The 13,564-nt window shown below is 44.9% G+C and overlaps 1 protein-coding gene across 3 annotated transcripts in view; it reads left to right on the top strand.

The window, feature by feature from the left end:
* The window catches only part of Napepld (N-acyl phosphatidylethanolamine phospholipase D), a 38,170-nt gene that overhangs the window by 20,393 nt on the left and 4,213 nt on the right, over positions 1 to 13,564 (top strand). For all 3 annotated transcript variants that reach the window (XM_031380086.1, XM_031380088.1, XM_031380087.1), the window contains exons 3-4: positions 4,275 to 4,921; positions 9,690 to 9,804. In XM_031380086.1, the coding sequence (XP_031235946.1) occupies positions 4,275 to 4,921; positions 9,690 to 9,804 (762 nt within the window). The remainder of the gene's footprint in view (positions 1 to 4,274; positions 4,922 to 9,689; positions 9,805 to 13,564) is intronic.

Genomic DNA, 13,564 nt, shown 5'->3' with positions numbered 1-13,564 from the left:
TGCACTTTCTATACTCTCTTCAGCTGCAGGAAATTCCCTTATCTCCTCATCGGAAAATTCCATTCTTTGTTTTGTTCCAAAATGACTAGGTAGTCTTTGTGTACAGTGGACACAGGAAAAAAAATTCCAGGACAACCAAAGACTACAGATCCCCAGAGTTGCTTATAATAGGATTTGGCCTGTATGTTTAAAATGGCACATTGTCTAAAAAGTTGTTTGTTTGAACTGTAAAGGTTTCCCCATGAAAGTCTCCCCTCAGGGTGGATTTGGGTGAGCAGAGCAGTATTTTCTTTCACTCACAAATCACCAAATCACTGGGTGATTTGCATTCCCTGCACAATGCCCCACAGTTTACTGCTACTCCCTGGGATCAAAGACATTATTTCAAAACAACCTTGTTGCAGTCTTTCCTTGGGAAGCGTGGGGGTCGGGGGCAGTCCGGGTGACCTAGAAGCACCATCTCAGTGTGGCGTTCTTAGCACCACCTGACTAAAGGTGAACATGACCTGGCACGGAGAACATTTGGATTTTTCCCTTTCCTCAAGGAAACCAGAACATTAGTATTCTCCTGAGTTTTGGGCCTTATGATTTTCCCTTTTGCAGTTTCCATGAAGAAAAATTAACCAAGACAAATAAACAAACAATCAACCTTGTTTTCTTCTAGAAGTCAAGAATCCTTCCCTCCCTCTGTCCTGTTCTACATTTGCTTTCAAACTCTGTTGGGATGAAATGTTTATAAATCCTTCTTTCCTTTTCTGGCTGAGGTCAGCTTTTGTGGGAGATGGTGGGGATCAGAACTCAGGTCTTCATGCTTGTAGCAGGCACTTTACCCATTCAGTCAGCTCCCTGAAGTCCTGAAGAAGTAGTTTTTTTCTTTGCTTTCCTTTTGGTTGCTCAGTTGTAAGTTGTGTTTGAGTTTCCTGAGGAAGCTGCCAGGCAGTACATTTGTAAATATAAGCTGTTGCTTTGTAGTGAGGGAAGACGGGCACACTGCTGTGTGTGTTAGTGTTCTGTAGCTGTGAGAAAACACCGGGAGCAAGGCATCTTGTGGAAGGCAAGGCTTATCTGGGCTTAGGGTCCCAGAGGTTCCATTACTGTGGAGATGCTTGGCAGCATGCCGGCATGGGGGTAGGAACACCTGAGAGCTCACACCTGGAACAGGAAGCAGGAGAACTGGGAGTGGTGCCTGGTGTGGAAGCCTCAGACTCCACCCCCAGTGCTGCCCTTGCTCCAGCATGGCCACACCTCCTAAACCTCCGCAGGCCACACCTCCATCTGGGAACCAAGTGTATAAACATCCGAGTCTCTGGGGGACTTTCTCATCCAAACACCACAGCAAAGAAAAGTGTTCAGATCTCATCACTACTTTATAAGAAGCTTTCTTAAGCAATGACTATAATTTCTTGAGTATAGAGTATAATTTTCATACTACACAACTGACCCATTAAACACACAATTTAGTGGCTTTTAGTCTATTCATGGATATATGCAGCCATACAAAACCATTTCTGTTATTTCCAAATGTAATCTTCATGCTATTTAGTCATGACCTTCCAACCCTGACTCTTTTGCTCTTCTCCGACCCCTGGAAACCATCTACAGTGATGTCTTAACCTTAGCAAATAAATTGAGGTTGCTGATGGTGCCTGCCACATTGTGGGCTTCCTGGCCTAGTAGCCATTTGGATAGTGCTAAGTGCCAAGCTTCAGTACCTTTGACTGGAGCAAGCCCAAAGTGCATTCCTTTCTATGGAATCTTTATTTTCCAGATATTTCAACACACTGTTGTTTAATGTAGTTCTGCTTAAACATTTTAAAATAGTTTTGTTAACATAATGCAAGTTCCACATATTTAAAGTGTATAATTGGATGAGTTTTAGCATTGACACAATGCAGAACAGATTGCCACAGTAAAGATAATGAATATACCCACCATCCCCAATGTTTCCTTGTGGTTTTGTGATCTTATCACCCCTTATTCTGCACACTTGTTCCCCAAGTTCTTACTTTCAATAAAGTAAGGTGCTTAGCATGGATGGGGTCCTGAGTTTAATTTTCAGCAGCATGCACACAGATACACACACACACACACACACACACACACAGATACACACACACATATACACGGGGAGGGGAGAGTTAATTCGACTACATGCCCTGATTGGAGACGGTGAACATGTAAGCACGGGGACCAGCTGGCTGACTTGTGGAAGGGTAACTCTGTGTAATTCTTTACTTTCTCATCTATAAGATGAAAGTAACTTTTATCTCTGGTGTTTTGATCTATATTAAATCTAACTTTTTATAAATCAATGCAGCATCTAACAGTAAAATCTATATAAAGGATGGCTATTACTAATGTTATTTTGTGCTGTGCTACAGTAAAGTACTTGATATGATAGGATTTTGTCATCATCTCTGTTGTATGGCTAGTATCATGCATAACACATTCATTTCTTTCCTTTCTCTAAAAAATCTTACTTGTTTAGTTTATGCGAATGTGTGTGCCTGAGTGTGGACCACATGCTTGCAAAGGCCTTAAGAGGCTAGAAGAGCTTATCAGATGCCTGGGACTGGAGTTGTGGGTGGCTTCGAGCAGCCTAATATGGGTGCTGGAAATAGAACCCAGACTCTCTGAAAGACCAGCAGGTGTCCTTAACTGCTGAGCCATCTCTCCAGCACCCCATTTCTTCCTTTTGCCCCTCATTTTATTTTAAACATTTTCCTTCTTAATTCTCTGCAAATATACAACGTGATACTTTTTTACTAACCCTAATTGTAAAATTTGAGAATTGATTGAAAAAACTAGCATTTGTTCATTAATTTATGCACAATTTTTATTGACCACATCCTGTGTCACAGTCACTAAACTAGGCACTTCACATGATTTCCGAGCTGTATAAGGTGAGATAAGAGTCTACATTCAAACTGGGATACCTAGAGGCTGCCTGTGTTCGTAGAAGCATGCATGTCGGGGCGAGGCATTGTATCTACAAAGACTTACGGATGGCCCCTTGGAGGATGCACAATTTAATTACAGTCTCAAAGGACTAAGAGGGTGAAAGTCTGACAAACGGGGTCAGAATCCTATTCTGACCCTCAGTCAGGGGGTCTGAAACTCAGTCCAGGAACAGGGAGTGTTTCTAGCCCAGTGTGCGGGCTAGAGAGTGTGTGTCGAGCAAGGAGAGCATGAAGCACGGCAGGGCCGGGTACCCCACAGACAGCTGATTGCTGGGCAAGGGGATGAAATGGGCTTCATCAGGCAGTCATAGCAGTGAAGACTTTTCAACAGGTCTCCCTATATTAACCAAGGCTAGCCTTGAACTCTTGATCCTTCTTCCTCAGCTTCCCAGGTGCTGGGGTTAGAATGTTAGCACCCACGTCCAGCTTGGTACTGCTGAGGGCTGTTACAGCTCTTGTGTGTGCATGGAGTGGGCAGGAAGACAGCCGAGCCGTCATGAGCACTTTCATGTGTCTCGCTGCTACTTAGGAGCTCAATGGAGGCTGCTGGTTATGTAGAGATAAAAGAAATTGGCAAGACGGGTGCGTGCTTGCTCCCCAGGGTTGGGACTTACCATCTTCTTTTGGAATACTTAGAGTGTGTATTGTGAGCCAGCCGCTCCTAATGCAGTTCTCATGGCAGTGAAGTCCAGTTACAGCCATCTTCTACACGGCGAACTTGAGCTTGAAGAGCTTAAGAGGGAGGTATCACTGCTTAAACTCTACCTTTCCTTACAGGCTGGGCCTTCTCACTCAGTCCCTGGGTGGCATCTTGGTTTCTTTTCTCCCTTGTCTCTTTGCCCTTTCTCGTGTCAGCAGGCCTTGTAAGGGTAAGGAATGAGAAGACCCATTTATGAATGTGATCCTTCCCCCCACACACACACCCTAAGAAGCATCACACTGTTTTGCTTTGAATTTTATTCACTCAGAAAGTAAGGATGTAAGACCCAAGGGTTAAAAACATCAGCTTCATTGCTTGCTTTTTTAAGTTCCAGGGACTGGACCGCTTCTCAGGCTGGTTTTCAACAGCTCAGTGAGGCAACAGTAGCAAGCTATTCAGGGCTATAGATGCCCAAACTGTTACCAAGACACATCTAGAAAGAAGTGAGGTACATGTTGTTTAAGAGCAGAGCAGAAACAGCAGGTGCGTTGGATGACTTCAGTTATCTCCAAATAGCTCTTCTCTCTGAAATTTAGGTCAGAATATTTTCTGTGATGATGTAATATCTTTCCACCTTTAAACGCTGCTTTTTTTGTTTCTTTTTATATATACAGGAACTTGACAAAGAACTCCCAGTGCTTAAGCCATATTTTATCAGTGACCCGGAAGACGCTGGAGTGAGAGAGGCTGGCTTACGAGTCACGTGGCTGGGACACGCGACTCTGATGGTGGAAATGGATGAGCTCATCTTCCTCACGGATCCCATGTTCAGTTCTCGCGCCTCTCCCTCACAGTACATGGGTCCGAAGCGGTTTCGCCGTCCCCCGTGTACCATAAGCGAACTCCCCCCAATAGACGCTGTCGTCATCAGTCACAACCACTACGACCACCTGGACTACGGCTCCGTCCTGGCGCTGAACGAGCGGTTTGGCAGTGAGCTGAGATGGTTTGTGCCGTTGGGCCTTCTCGACTGGATGCAGAAATGTGGCTGTGAGAACGTGATTGAGCTGGACTGGTGGGAGGAGAATTGCGTCCCTGGCCACGATAAGGTCACCTTCGTCTTCACGCCTTCCCAGCACTGGTGTAAAAGGACCCTTCTGGACGACAACAAGGTTCTGTGGGGCAGCTGGTCTGTGCTCGGGCCTTGGAATCGGTTCTTTTTTGCTGGGGATACTGGCTACTGCCCTGCTTTTGAAGAGATTGGAAAAAGGTTCGGTCCTTTTGACCTTGCGGCTCTTCCCATCGGAGCTTACGAGCCAAGGTCCGTAAGTATGCGCTTTACAGGCTGGGACTTGTTGAGACGCTGGTTTTAGTGGTGGCCTTGGTTATCATTGATGGAGGCTGAAGTCAGATTCAGTTTTATGACCCTGCCAGAGCCTACACGCCTTCCGGCTTGTAGCCGGGAGCCAGAATTAACTTTTGCTCTCTTCTTTTCACATGGATGGTTCTCTCTAGAGATGACTATCACTTACTCTGATTGGAATTTTCCAATCCCTGCCCTGTAGCTCTTCTATGTTTAACAGAGCGAGAAACCAAGGAGTTGGCCTATAGCGCTAGTCCTTGCGATGGTCATTATTTTAGTGAAGAGTCAGAGGGAGAGTCAGGTCCTGACATGCCATTACTCACTGCTTTCTCTCCAACCACTATGGACTTAGCACTCACTTTCAAAACAGATATGGACCACATTGCCAGGAACGACAGATAGACTGCGTTACTGTCTGCTTTTCTTAATACTATCTGTCTTAATCTTCTTAGGAAGAGAGGTAAGGTTTCAGTGATCTGTCAAACAGATATACAAGTCAGTAAAGTACAGCAGAACAAATTCTAACAAAGTGGCCTAGGAAGTTGGCTTACGGGTAATAAAATGAATGCTTACCCAAGCAGGGGGACATATGCTTGGATCTTCAGAACCCAGTGTAAAAAGCCCTGCCTGACAGCACATTCCTGTCATTCTGGAGCTGGGGATGCAAGTGGGAGGGTCCTGGGTGCTTACTGGCCAGCCAGTCTAACCAGCCAGTGAGATCCAGGCTGGGGCAATGGATTCATGGTAAAGGGAAGCACTTTGTCAAAGCCTCAAGGCCCAGATTGATGCCCAGAACCGGCAGGTTAGGAGAATCAGCTCCTGTAAGTTCTCTTTTAATGTCTACTTACATTTGCCCGCATGCTGTGTCACAGGGAAAGAATGAATAAATTCGGTAACTTTTTTTCCCTTTAGAGTAGAGAGTTATGGAGGAAAACAGATCTGACCTGCACATGCCCGCATACACACGTGCACATATGCCCAAACACCATGTTTCGATTTACTTTTCTCTGCATGTGGATACATGCGTGCTATTCTGGCAACCCCACAAGCATCATACCTCTAATATAGGCAGTGCATTTATAATCGAAACAGCTTGGGGCTTACATGCATAGCGATTTGTGATGGATTGGGTGAATCCAGCCTTTTGTTTCCACCTGATACCTGTCTGTCTGTCCACCCATCCTTCCATCCATCTGTTTTCCTTTTCTGAAACTGGTGATTGAGTCCACGGCCCCTGGCATGCTAAGCAAGCCACTTTTATCACTGAGCTATATCCCTGTCCCTGTCAAATTTATTTGTTAACCTTTAAGCTCACCAAACCATTTTTCTTAATTTTTAAAAAAAGATTTCTATGTATTTATTATACGTAAGTACACCGTAGCTGTCTTCAGACACCCCAGAAGAGGGCGTCAGATCTCATTACGGGTGGTTGTGAGCCACCATGTGGTTGCTGGGATTTGAACTCAAGACCTTTGGAAGAGCAGTCAGTGCTCTTAAGTGCTGAGCCGTCTCCCCAGCCCCCCATTTTTCTTATTAACATCTATTCTTTTATTCTCATAGCACCTGTTTATTTGCTCACTGTGGGTAGGTTTAGATACTATACCTGTTTTGGGTTCTTGGTAATTATTAAAACCACTGCAGCTTGCTAGATGAGGTGGCACGGCCGCCAAGCCCAAACCATAGAGGCTGAGCAGGAAGGTCCATTCCAGAAGGTCCCCACCACTACGTCCCTCGGCAGAAGCCTCTGTAAGTCAGGATTAATATTTGAATTTTGCTTTTTCCATTCAAATTATTTTAGTTCTCATGACACTTCTGAAAATATCGACATGGTTTTAAAAGAACTGTTACAGATAATTCTCAAACGATGTTGGTTTTTACTCACTACATTAGGATATCTCTTCCTAGTTAGGGAACAAGTTTTCACAGGCGGCAGTGTGTGCGCTTGGCGTGTGTGTCTGTTCACAGCAGCGTGTGTGCTTGGCGTCTGTGCTTGGCGTGTGTGTCTGTTCACAGCAGCGGGTGCGCTTGGCGTCTGTGCTTGGCCTGTGTGTTTGTGGCATGCTTCCTCCTCTCTGCAGGGCTGCAGTCTCCTTAGGCTGTGAGAGGCGGGGCTGGGGCATCCCTTGCTTTAAGAGCATTAAATGTGGGAGCTCACAGGTACTGTGGAATCTGTGCATGTGTGTGTGTTTGTGTTTTGTTTTTGTCAATACTAGCTGTTTTCCAAATAAAATAAAACTTCGGAATTCTGTGCACGTGTAAGCTGATTATAGAACACCCCCCCCCAAAAAAAACAAAGAACAACAACAACAAAAAAAAAAAACAAAAAACATTGGCTTTTAGATTTGTGCTGGGCATATTTCGTCCCTTCTTCTGGGTACTTTCATCCCCAGATATTGTAGCTGAGTCAGCTGGAATTTAGCATTTCATGCTTTTCTCACTTGTGGGGCTGGGGATTGAATCCAGAGCCTGCAACAAGCTAGGTCAAGTGATCCATCACTGGCCTGTCTCCTTAGCACTAACGTTTTAATTTTAATTGCTAGAATAAACAAAAAATCATTTCAGGTAAACATGAAGTTAGAAAAGAAGTGGGACTCACAAATGAGTAGACTCCCCAAGACTGTTCCCATTTTGCCTTGACTCCTCAGTATCAGGACATAAGACAGAACATCACTCTAGCTGGTTGAGAACACAGAGGCTTTGTGTCTGGGTTCCCGGAGCACCCAACAAGTGTGTACAGTAAACATCACCCTTGTGCTGATGCAGATGGATGGGCTCTTCTCTGATGAGTTCCAGGAAGGGCAGAGCGCCTATGAGAGCCTGCGCCCCTTGGTCTCTCTAGTGTTTGTTGCGGGTGGCAGATTAGGATAAAAAAACACTAAGAAAATGTTTTTCCTCGGCTAAACTAATGGCTTAAAAAGCGAAACTTGTGTGTGTCCTTTGTATACAAAGTAATTCACTTTTTCCTGAAGATGATATTTTGTGTTTGAAGTTTTTTTGTTTGTTTGGTTTTGGTTTTGGAGACAGGGTTTCTCTGTGTAGCCCTGGCTGTCCTGGAACTCACTCTGTAGACCAGGCTGGCCTCAAACTCAGAAATCGCCTGCCTCTGCCTCCCAAGTGCTGGGATTAAAGGCGTGTGCCACCACCACCTGGCTGAAGATGAAGTTTTTGTTAGTTATTTTTCCAGGAGAGTCTATGATAAGTAGGTGCTGCATTCAATGCTTTTACAAGCTGTCCAGGTAACCCAACTGTAACAAGTTGTTTATAGGGTAGATCAGAGTTTATACTTTACAGCTATGGAAGTGGGAGCTCAGGGAATTTGAGAGAACTTTCCAAAGGCATTCTAGCCACGGCAGGAGTTGGGGCCAGGAGGCACTGTGCTTCAGGAGCCTGGGTTGCTTCCAAGGCCTCAGTCAGCCTTTCAGGGTTTTGTCACGCCGTGTAGTCATTTTCCTACACAGTTTTTGTTACTGCACCTCACTATTCAGTTGTATGATTTTTTTTTTTAGATTTATATTTGAGAACAGCCTTCACGTATGTCTGTGTGGGGATTCCAGCTCCTTTGGAACTGTGTGGTTATATATGCATGTATAATTTATTTATTGAGACAGGATTTCTCTGTGTAGCCCTGGCTGTCCTGGAACTAGCTTGGTAGATCTGGCTGGTTCTGAACTCAGAATCTGCTTGCCTGTGCCTCTTGAATGCTGGGATCTTAGGCCACCGTAGGATTTTATTTTTAATATTTATGCATATTTTTGTGTCTGTGTGAGTGAATGCCTTGTGGTTAGGTGCCCACAGAGGTCAGAAGAGGGTCTGGTTCCTTAGAGCTGGAGTTCCAGACCACTGTGAGCCACCTAATGTGGGTCCTGGGAGCTGGACTCAGGTCCTCTGCAGGAGCAGCAGACAGACTTGGCTGCAGAGCTGTCTCTCCAGCCCTGCTTGCAGTTAAGTTTTGACGTGCCTCCAGACTTGCTCTCAGGCTCTTTCTCATCACTGCTGTGTGCCTCCCTGGAATTCTCAACCCTGGCTACAAAAGCCCACTGCCAGTGTCCCCGCCCAGAGCAGTTATATCACAAGGCCCACTGCCAGTGTCCCCGCCCAGAGCAGTTACATCACAAAGCCCACTGCCAGTGTCCCCGCCCAGAGCAGTTACATCACAAAACCCACTGCCAGTGTCCCCGCCCAGAGCAGTTACATCAGAATCACAGAGTAGCTTTTTATTGTAAGTTTTCTGGATGAGTGTGGTGTGAATTTGATGGCTGAGAAGTAGTTGGTGGCGGCTCCCTCCTGTTTGTTGCTGCATCTGCTGGTGATTCAGTTTTAGGCGCACTGACATAGAGTCAACCCAAGGAATGGGGGGGCTGTACAAATAACCATTGTATAGTGTATAAAATTCTGAAGTAATAAAAAAATGTAAAAACTGTGAACACAAAAAGCTGCTACATTTTCAAGCTTTCATAGTCCTGTGAAGAATCTTTTTGATTTAAGTTTTATTTTATTTTTAACTGTGTGTGTGTGTGTGTGTGTGTGTGTGTGTAAGTGTCCAAGGAGGTCAGACAAGGGCACTGGGTCTCCTGGAGCTGGGTGACTGATGTGGGAGCCAAAGTTAGGTCTTCTGCAAATGTAGTATGTGCTCTTAACTGCACAACTCTCTCTTCAGATATGCAGACTAGTAAATGTTGATTTAGGCTCTCAAAGACTGGATTAATTAATTGCTGTGTTTCATCAGGTGGTTTATGAAATACCAGCATGCTGACCCAGAAGATGCTGTAAGGATTCACATTGATGTTCAAACAAAGAGATCTGTGGCAATTCACTGGGGGACTTTTGCCTTAGCTAATGAGGTAAGTTTGGTTTAAACAAACAAGCAAACAAACAACCTAGCTTTGATCGTGTGTTCGCCTGTTTGTGGGATTTAGGTATTGCTGTATCTTGGCTTTGAGAGACAACACTGTGGTATCAAACTCCACACAATTATAACAATCACCACATAAACTGGTAGGGTGAAGTATAATTATTAGTAAAATAATACTTGAATACAGTATGAATAAAACCTGCATGGTATTCGCATGTAAATAAAGAAAATATCTAAAATAAAAAAAAAAAAAAACCTGCATGGTGTGCTGTTGCTTAGGCTGATTCTCCAGTTAACAAAGTATGTGTGCCGGGCAGTGGTGGTGCACACCTTTAATCCCAGCACTTGAGAGGCAGACGCAGGAGGATTTCTGAGTTCGAGGCCAGCCTGGTCTATAGAGTGACAGAACAGCCAGGGCTACACAGAGAAACCCCGTCTTGAAAAACCAAAAACCAACTAAACAAACAAACAAAAAACCAAACCACCACCACCAACAACAACAAAAACCCCCCAAAACAAAGAATGTGCTTGTCCAGTTATCTCTGTGATGTAGAACATGAACCCTCATGGCCCACTCTCATATGTGCTTGTCCAGTTATCTCTGTGTGGTGTAGAACATGAACCCTCATGGCCCACTCTCCAGATGGCTTGTGTTCTAGTAGAAGCTAGATCACATGAACATCACTTGTTTAGTGGAAGGCGGAAGTGCTATAATGTAGGACAGATAAATTGGTCTCAAACACGGGGAGGGATCTGGAATTGCTTCATGGAAGATGTGAATTTTAACATGGCCACAGGCAAGTAGGAAGATATCTTTCCAGAGGAGGAAAGGGCAGAGCATGAGGTGGCAGCAAACACTGAGGAAGCGAAGAGTTGTTCAGCAAGAGAGTGGGAGGTGGAGGGCAGCCAGACGGGAGCTGGAACAGAGGCATCTTACCTGTCCACTTAAATTTGACTCAGTGCTTGTCACCTCTGACATTGGGGTAAACGTGGTTTATTCCTAAACTACATCAGAAGAACTGACTCTTTCTTAGGGGACTGATCTCCAGAGCCCCGCCGCCAGTCTGGGTTCTGGGATCAGGCAAGTCTAGAGAAGTCTAGAGTCTCTTCGTTCCTGGATCTGAGACCAGGCCAAATTTAGAAGGGGTTAGAAATCAACTTCTCCTTGGTGCTCCGTGGCCCCTTCTATCTCTCAGGACCTTTCTGCAGAGATCCAGTGTTTTCTTGCTGCTTTTAGAACCTCTCACTCTGCTTGCTTCTGGCCTGGACCCTTCCTAAGATACGATTTGTTCCAGAATTACCTAATACACTCCCTGCTCATTTCCCTACCCCCTAGTTAAAGTGTCTATTTTATGATGAAATTACCCCATGTAATGCAGCAGGTCATTAGCCATGCTGCTGAAGGTGGAATGGAGCAATAAATGAAAACCTACAGAGCCAGGAGGAAGGCTTCCCCACCCAAGGGACATGTGTGCATCTGGCAAGAGGCAAGCTGTCACATGCGTATACTGCCGTTTGATGGCAGTTTCTTCTGCCATCTCTGTGTGGTTGTGTGTGTATCCCATGTGTATCTTGTCAGAGACCTAAGGTGGAATGATTGCATTTATTACCCCTTTGTAAAGGAGAGCCTGAAGACGTGGCCTGAGTGACAGGCAGGCAGGCATGAGGGCTCCTTGTTGAGATGGAGAAACCAGGAAAGGATCTGAACCTCACACATCAAGAATCACTTCACTCTTCAGCCTTCATGCATCGTGCTGGGTTGTCTCGAAGAATACAGTCTAAAGAAAGCTCAGTTAAAACCTGAATTGTAAAATTATCTTTTATTCACCTAATGTGTCATCTCCGAGGCTCACTGCCTCTGTCTGCTAACCTGTGCCTAGTCCTGGAAGCTTCTAGCCTCCATACAATCTTATCTAGGCCTAGAATGTTTTCAGCCTCTGAGACTTGCTGCTGAATAAGTTTACCCCTATGTAGTTCTTTCTGACTTCTGGCTGGCTGGTTCAACTCAGCTATCTTGGTTCAAAATTCCTCTCCAATCTGACTGATTCAATCTGGCTTCTCTCAGCTTCTCTCCTGAATTGCTCTGCTTGGTCTCAAACTAACTCTAACAATCTGTTCTAATCTTCTGGCTCCTTCTCATTCTCTGGCTCTGATCTGTATCTAGCTTGTTCTCTCCATAATCTGTCTCTGTGTAACTGCCCTCTTAAAACTGCCTCTTTTCTCCTTGTTTCCTCTCTCTCTGTAGCTTCCCTTTCCTTTCTCTTCTGAGAGCTGGGCATATCCTAGTCTATCAACTCCTCCTCTGATTCATCACTTTGTCTGCCACTCAATTAGACATCATTTTCAAATATGGGTGCTTTCTTCTACAAACTAACATCACCTTCATTCTTTGGGACTAAAGGTATGTAGTGAGGGCGTGTCTGTATTCCAGCCAGAGGGGTTAAGGTGTGTGCTAAGGTTGAGCCACACTACAAATAGAAACAGGGTTTTGTTTTGTTTTTGTTTTTTCAGTAAATAACAACAATCTTGGGATTCACAGTGTGATCAAATAGGCTACAACACTAAATTATTTAGTAGTTAGTTGAATGCTGTCAGTGACCCTCTAAATATAGCTCCAAATGGGAAATAAACAGGGAGGAAAACACCCACATTACATGTTAAGCCCCAAGAAAAGTTTCCTGGCTTTTATATTTTGTTGGTTATCTCGTGTCTCCTGGTAAGGATTGAGTGTTGCAGGCAGCAGGGCTAGCCTAGTCTTGCAGTGAGGAGTCGCAGCCTAGCACTCCTGGCTGGGCAGTCTCAGGAGATGCTTCTAGAGACCTTGACTCAGGTATACCTGGGATGGTAAGTCACAGAAAATAATTGCAAGTTAAATCAGAATCAGGGTGACTCTGTAAAGAAGCAGTAAAGACCAAGGGCAGACTTCAAGCACAGGCATTCAGAAAGCTGAGCTTGGGCTCAGTAGGAGGGTATCAAGGTTTTAAAGCATACTTTGGCTTTAACCTTGGTTCATTAGCTGCTTCATCCCTGTCTGCGATGCCGCTCAGGAAAGGGTGTAATTGCTATGCAGGCAGTCTTTACTGTGGATTTATTAGTTGTTTCTAAAGTTTTGACTCTCCATCAGTGGGGAACGTAAACTGGGGATTGGTGAAGGAACTCTTTCCTGTTCTCACATCCCTTACATCTCATCCCTCACATCTCTTCCTCCAGTCTTGCTTCTTTCACCTTTCTAGATCAGCTCCTCCCCCAGCCATATTTACATATAAGCTGTCTCCTCTTCTAGCCAGAACAGCCTCCCTCCTCAGCCTCCTAGACAGCTCAGCCTTTATTCCACACATTGCCCGCACACTCTGCTCATCTCTATAGAAGACAGTGACCTTTACAATTTGAATCAAAACATGACACGGCGTGACCTGGGAGCCTCATGTTTGGGGTGAAAACCTGCTTGCCTGCAGAGCCCTGAGCAGCCCAGGCTATTGGGTGTGCACTTAGAGGGGACTTTCTTGGAAGGGCCCCCGAGATTGTCTTTAAGACAGACGTCATTTCCAGCACCTTCTCCCCCTCAGATACCTTATCTCCCTGTGTGTGTGTCTCTGTATTGGAAGGGTAGGACTTGTCTGGCTCACTCTGCAGATGTCTAGATGATAGTCTTCACAAAGTTTTACTTGTTTTTTAACTTCTAAATGCAACAGCCTTTCTAACTAGGTAGGAAAAAAAAGTAACTTTTTTTTTTTTTTTTTTTTTTTTTT

The sequence above is a fragment of the Mastomys coucha genome, unplaced genomic scaffold (assembly GCF_008632895.1).
Source record: "Mastomys coucha isolate ucsf_1 unplaced genomic scaffold, UCSF_Mcou_1 pScaffold19, whole genome shotgun sequence".
Lineage (NCBI taxonomy): Eukaryota > Metazoa > Chordata > Mammalia > Rodentia > Muridae > Mastomys > Mastomys coucha.
Note: the sequence above shows the minus strand (reverse complement) of the source record. Positions and strands in the feature narration are given on the sequence as shown.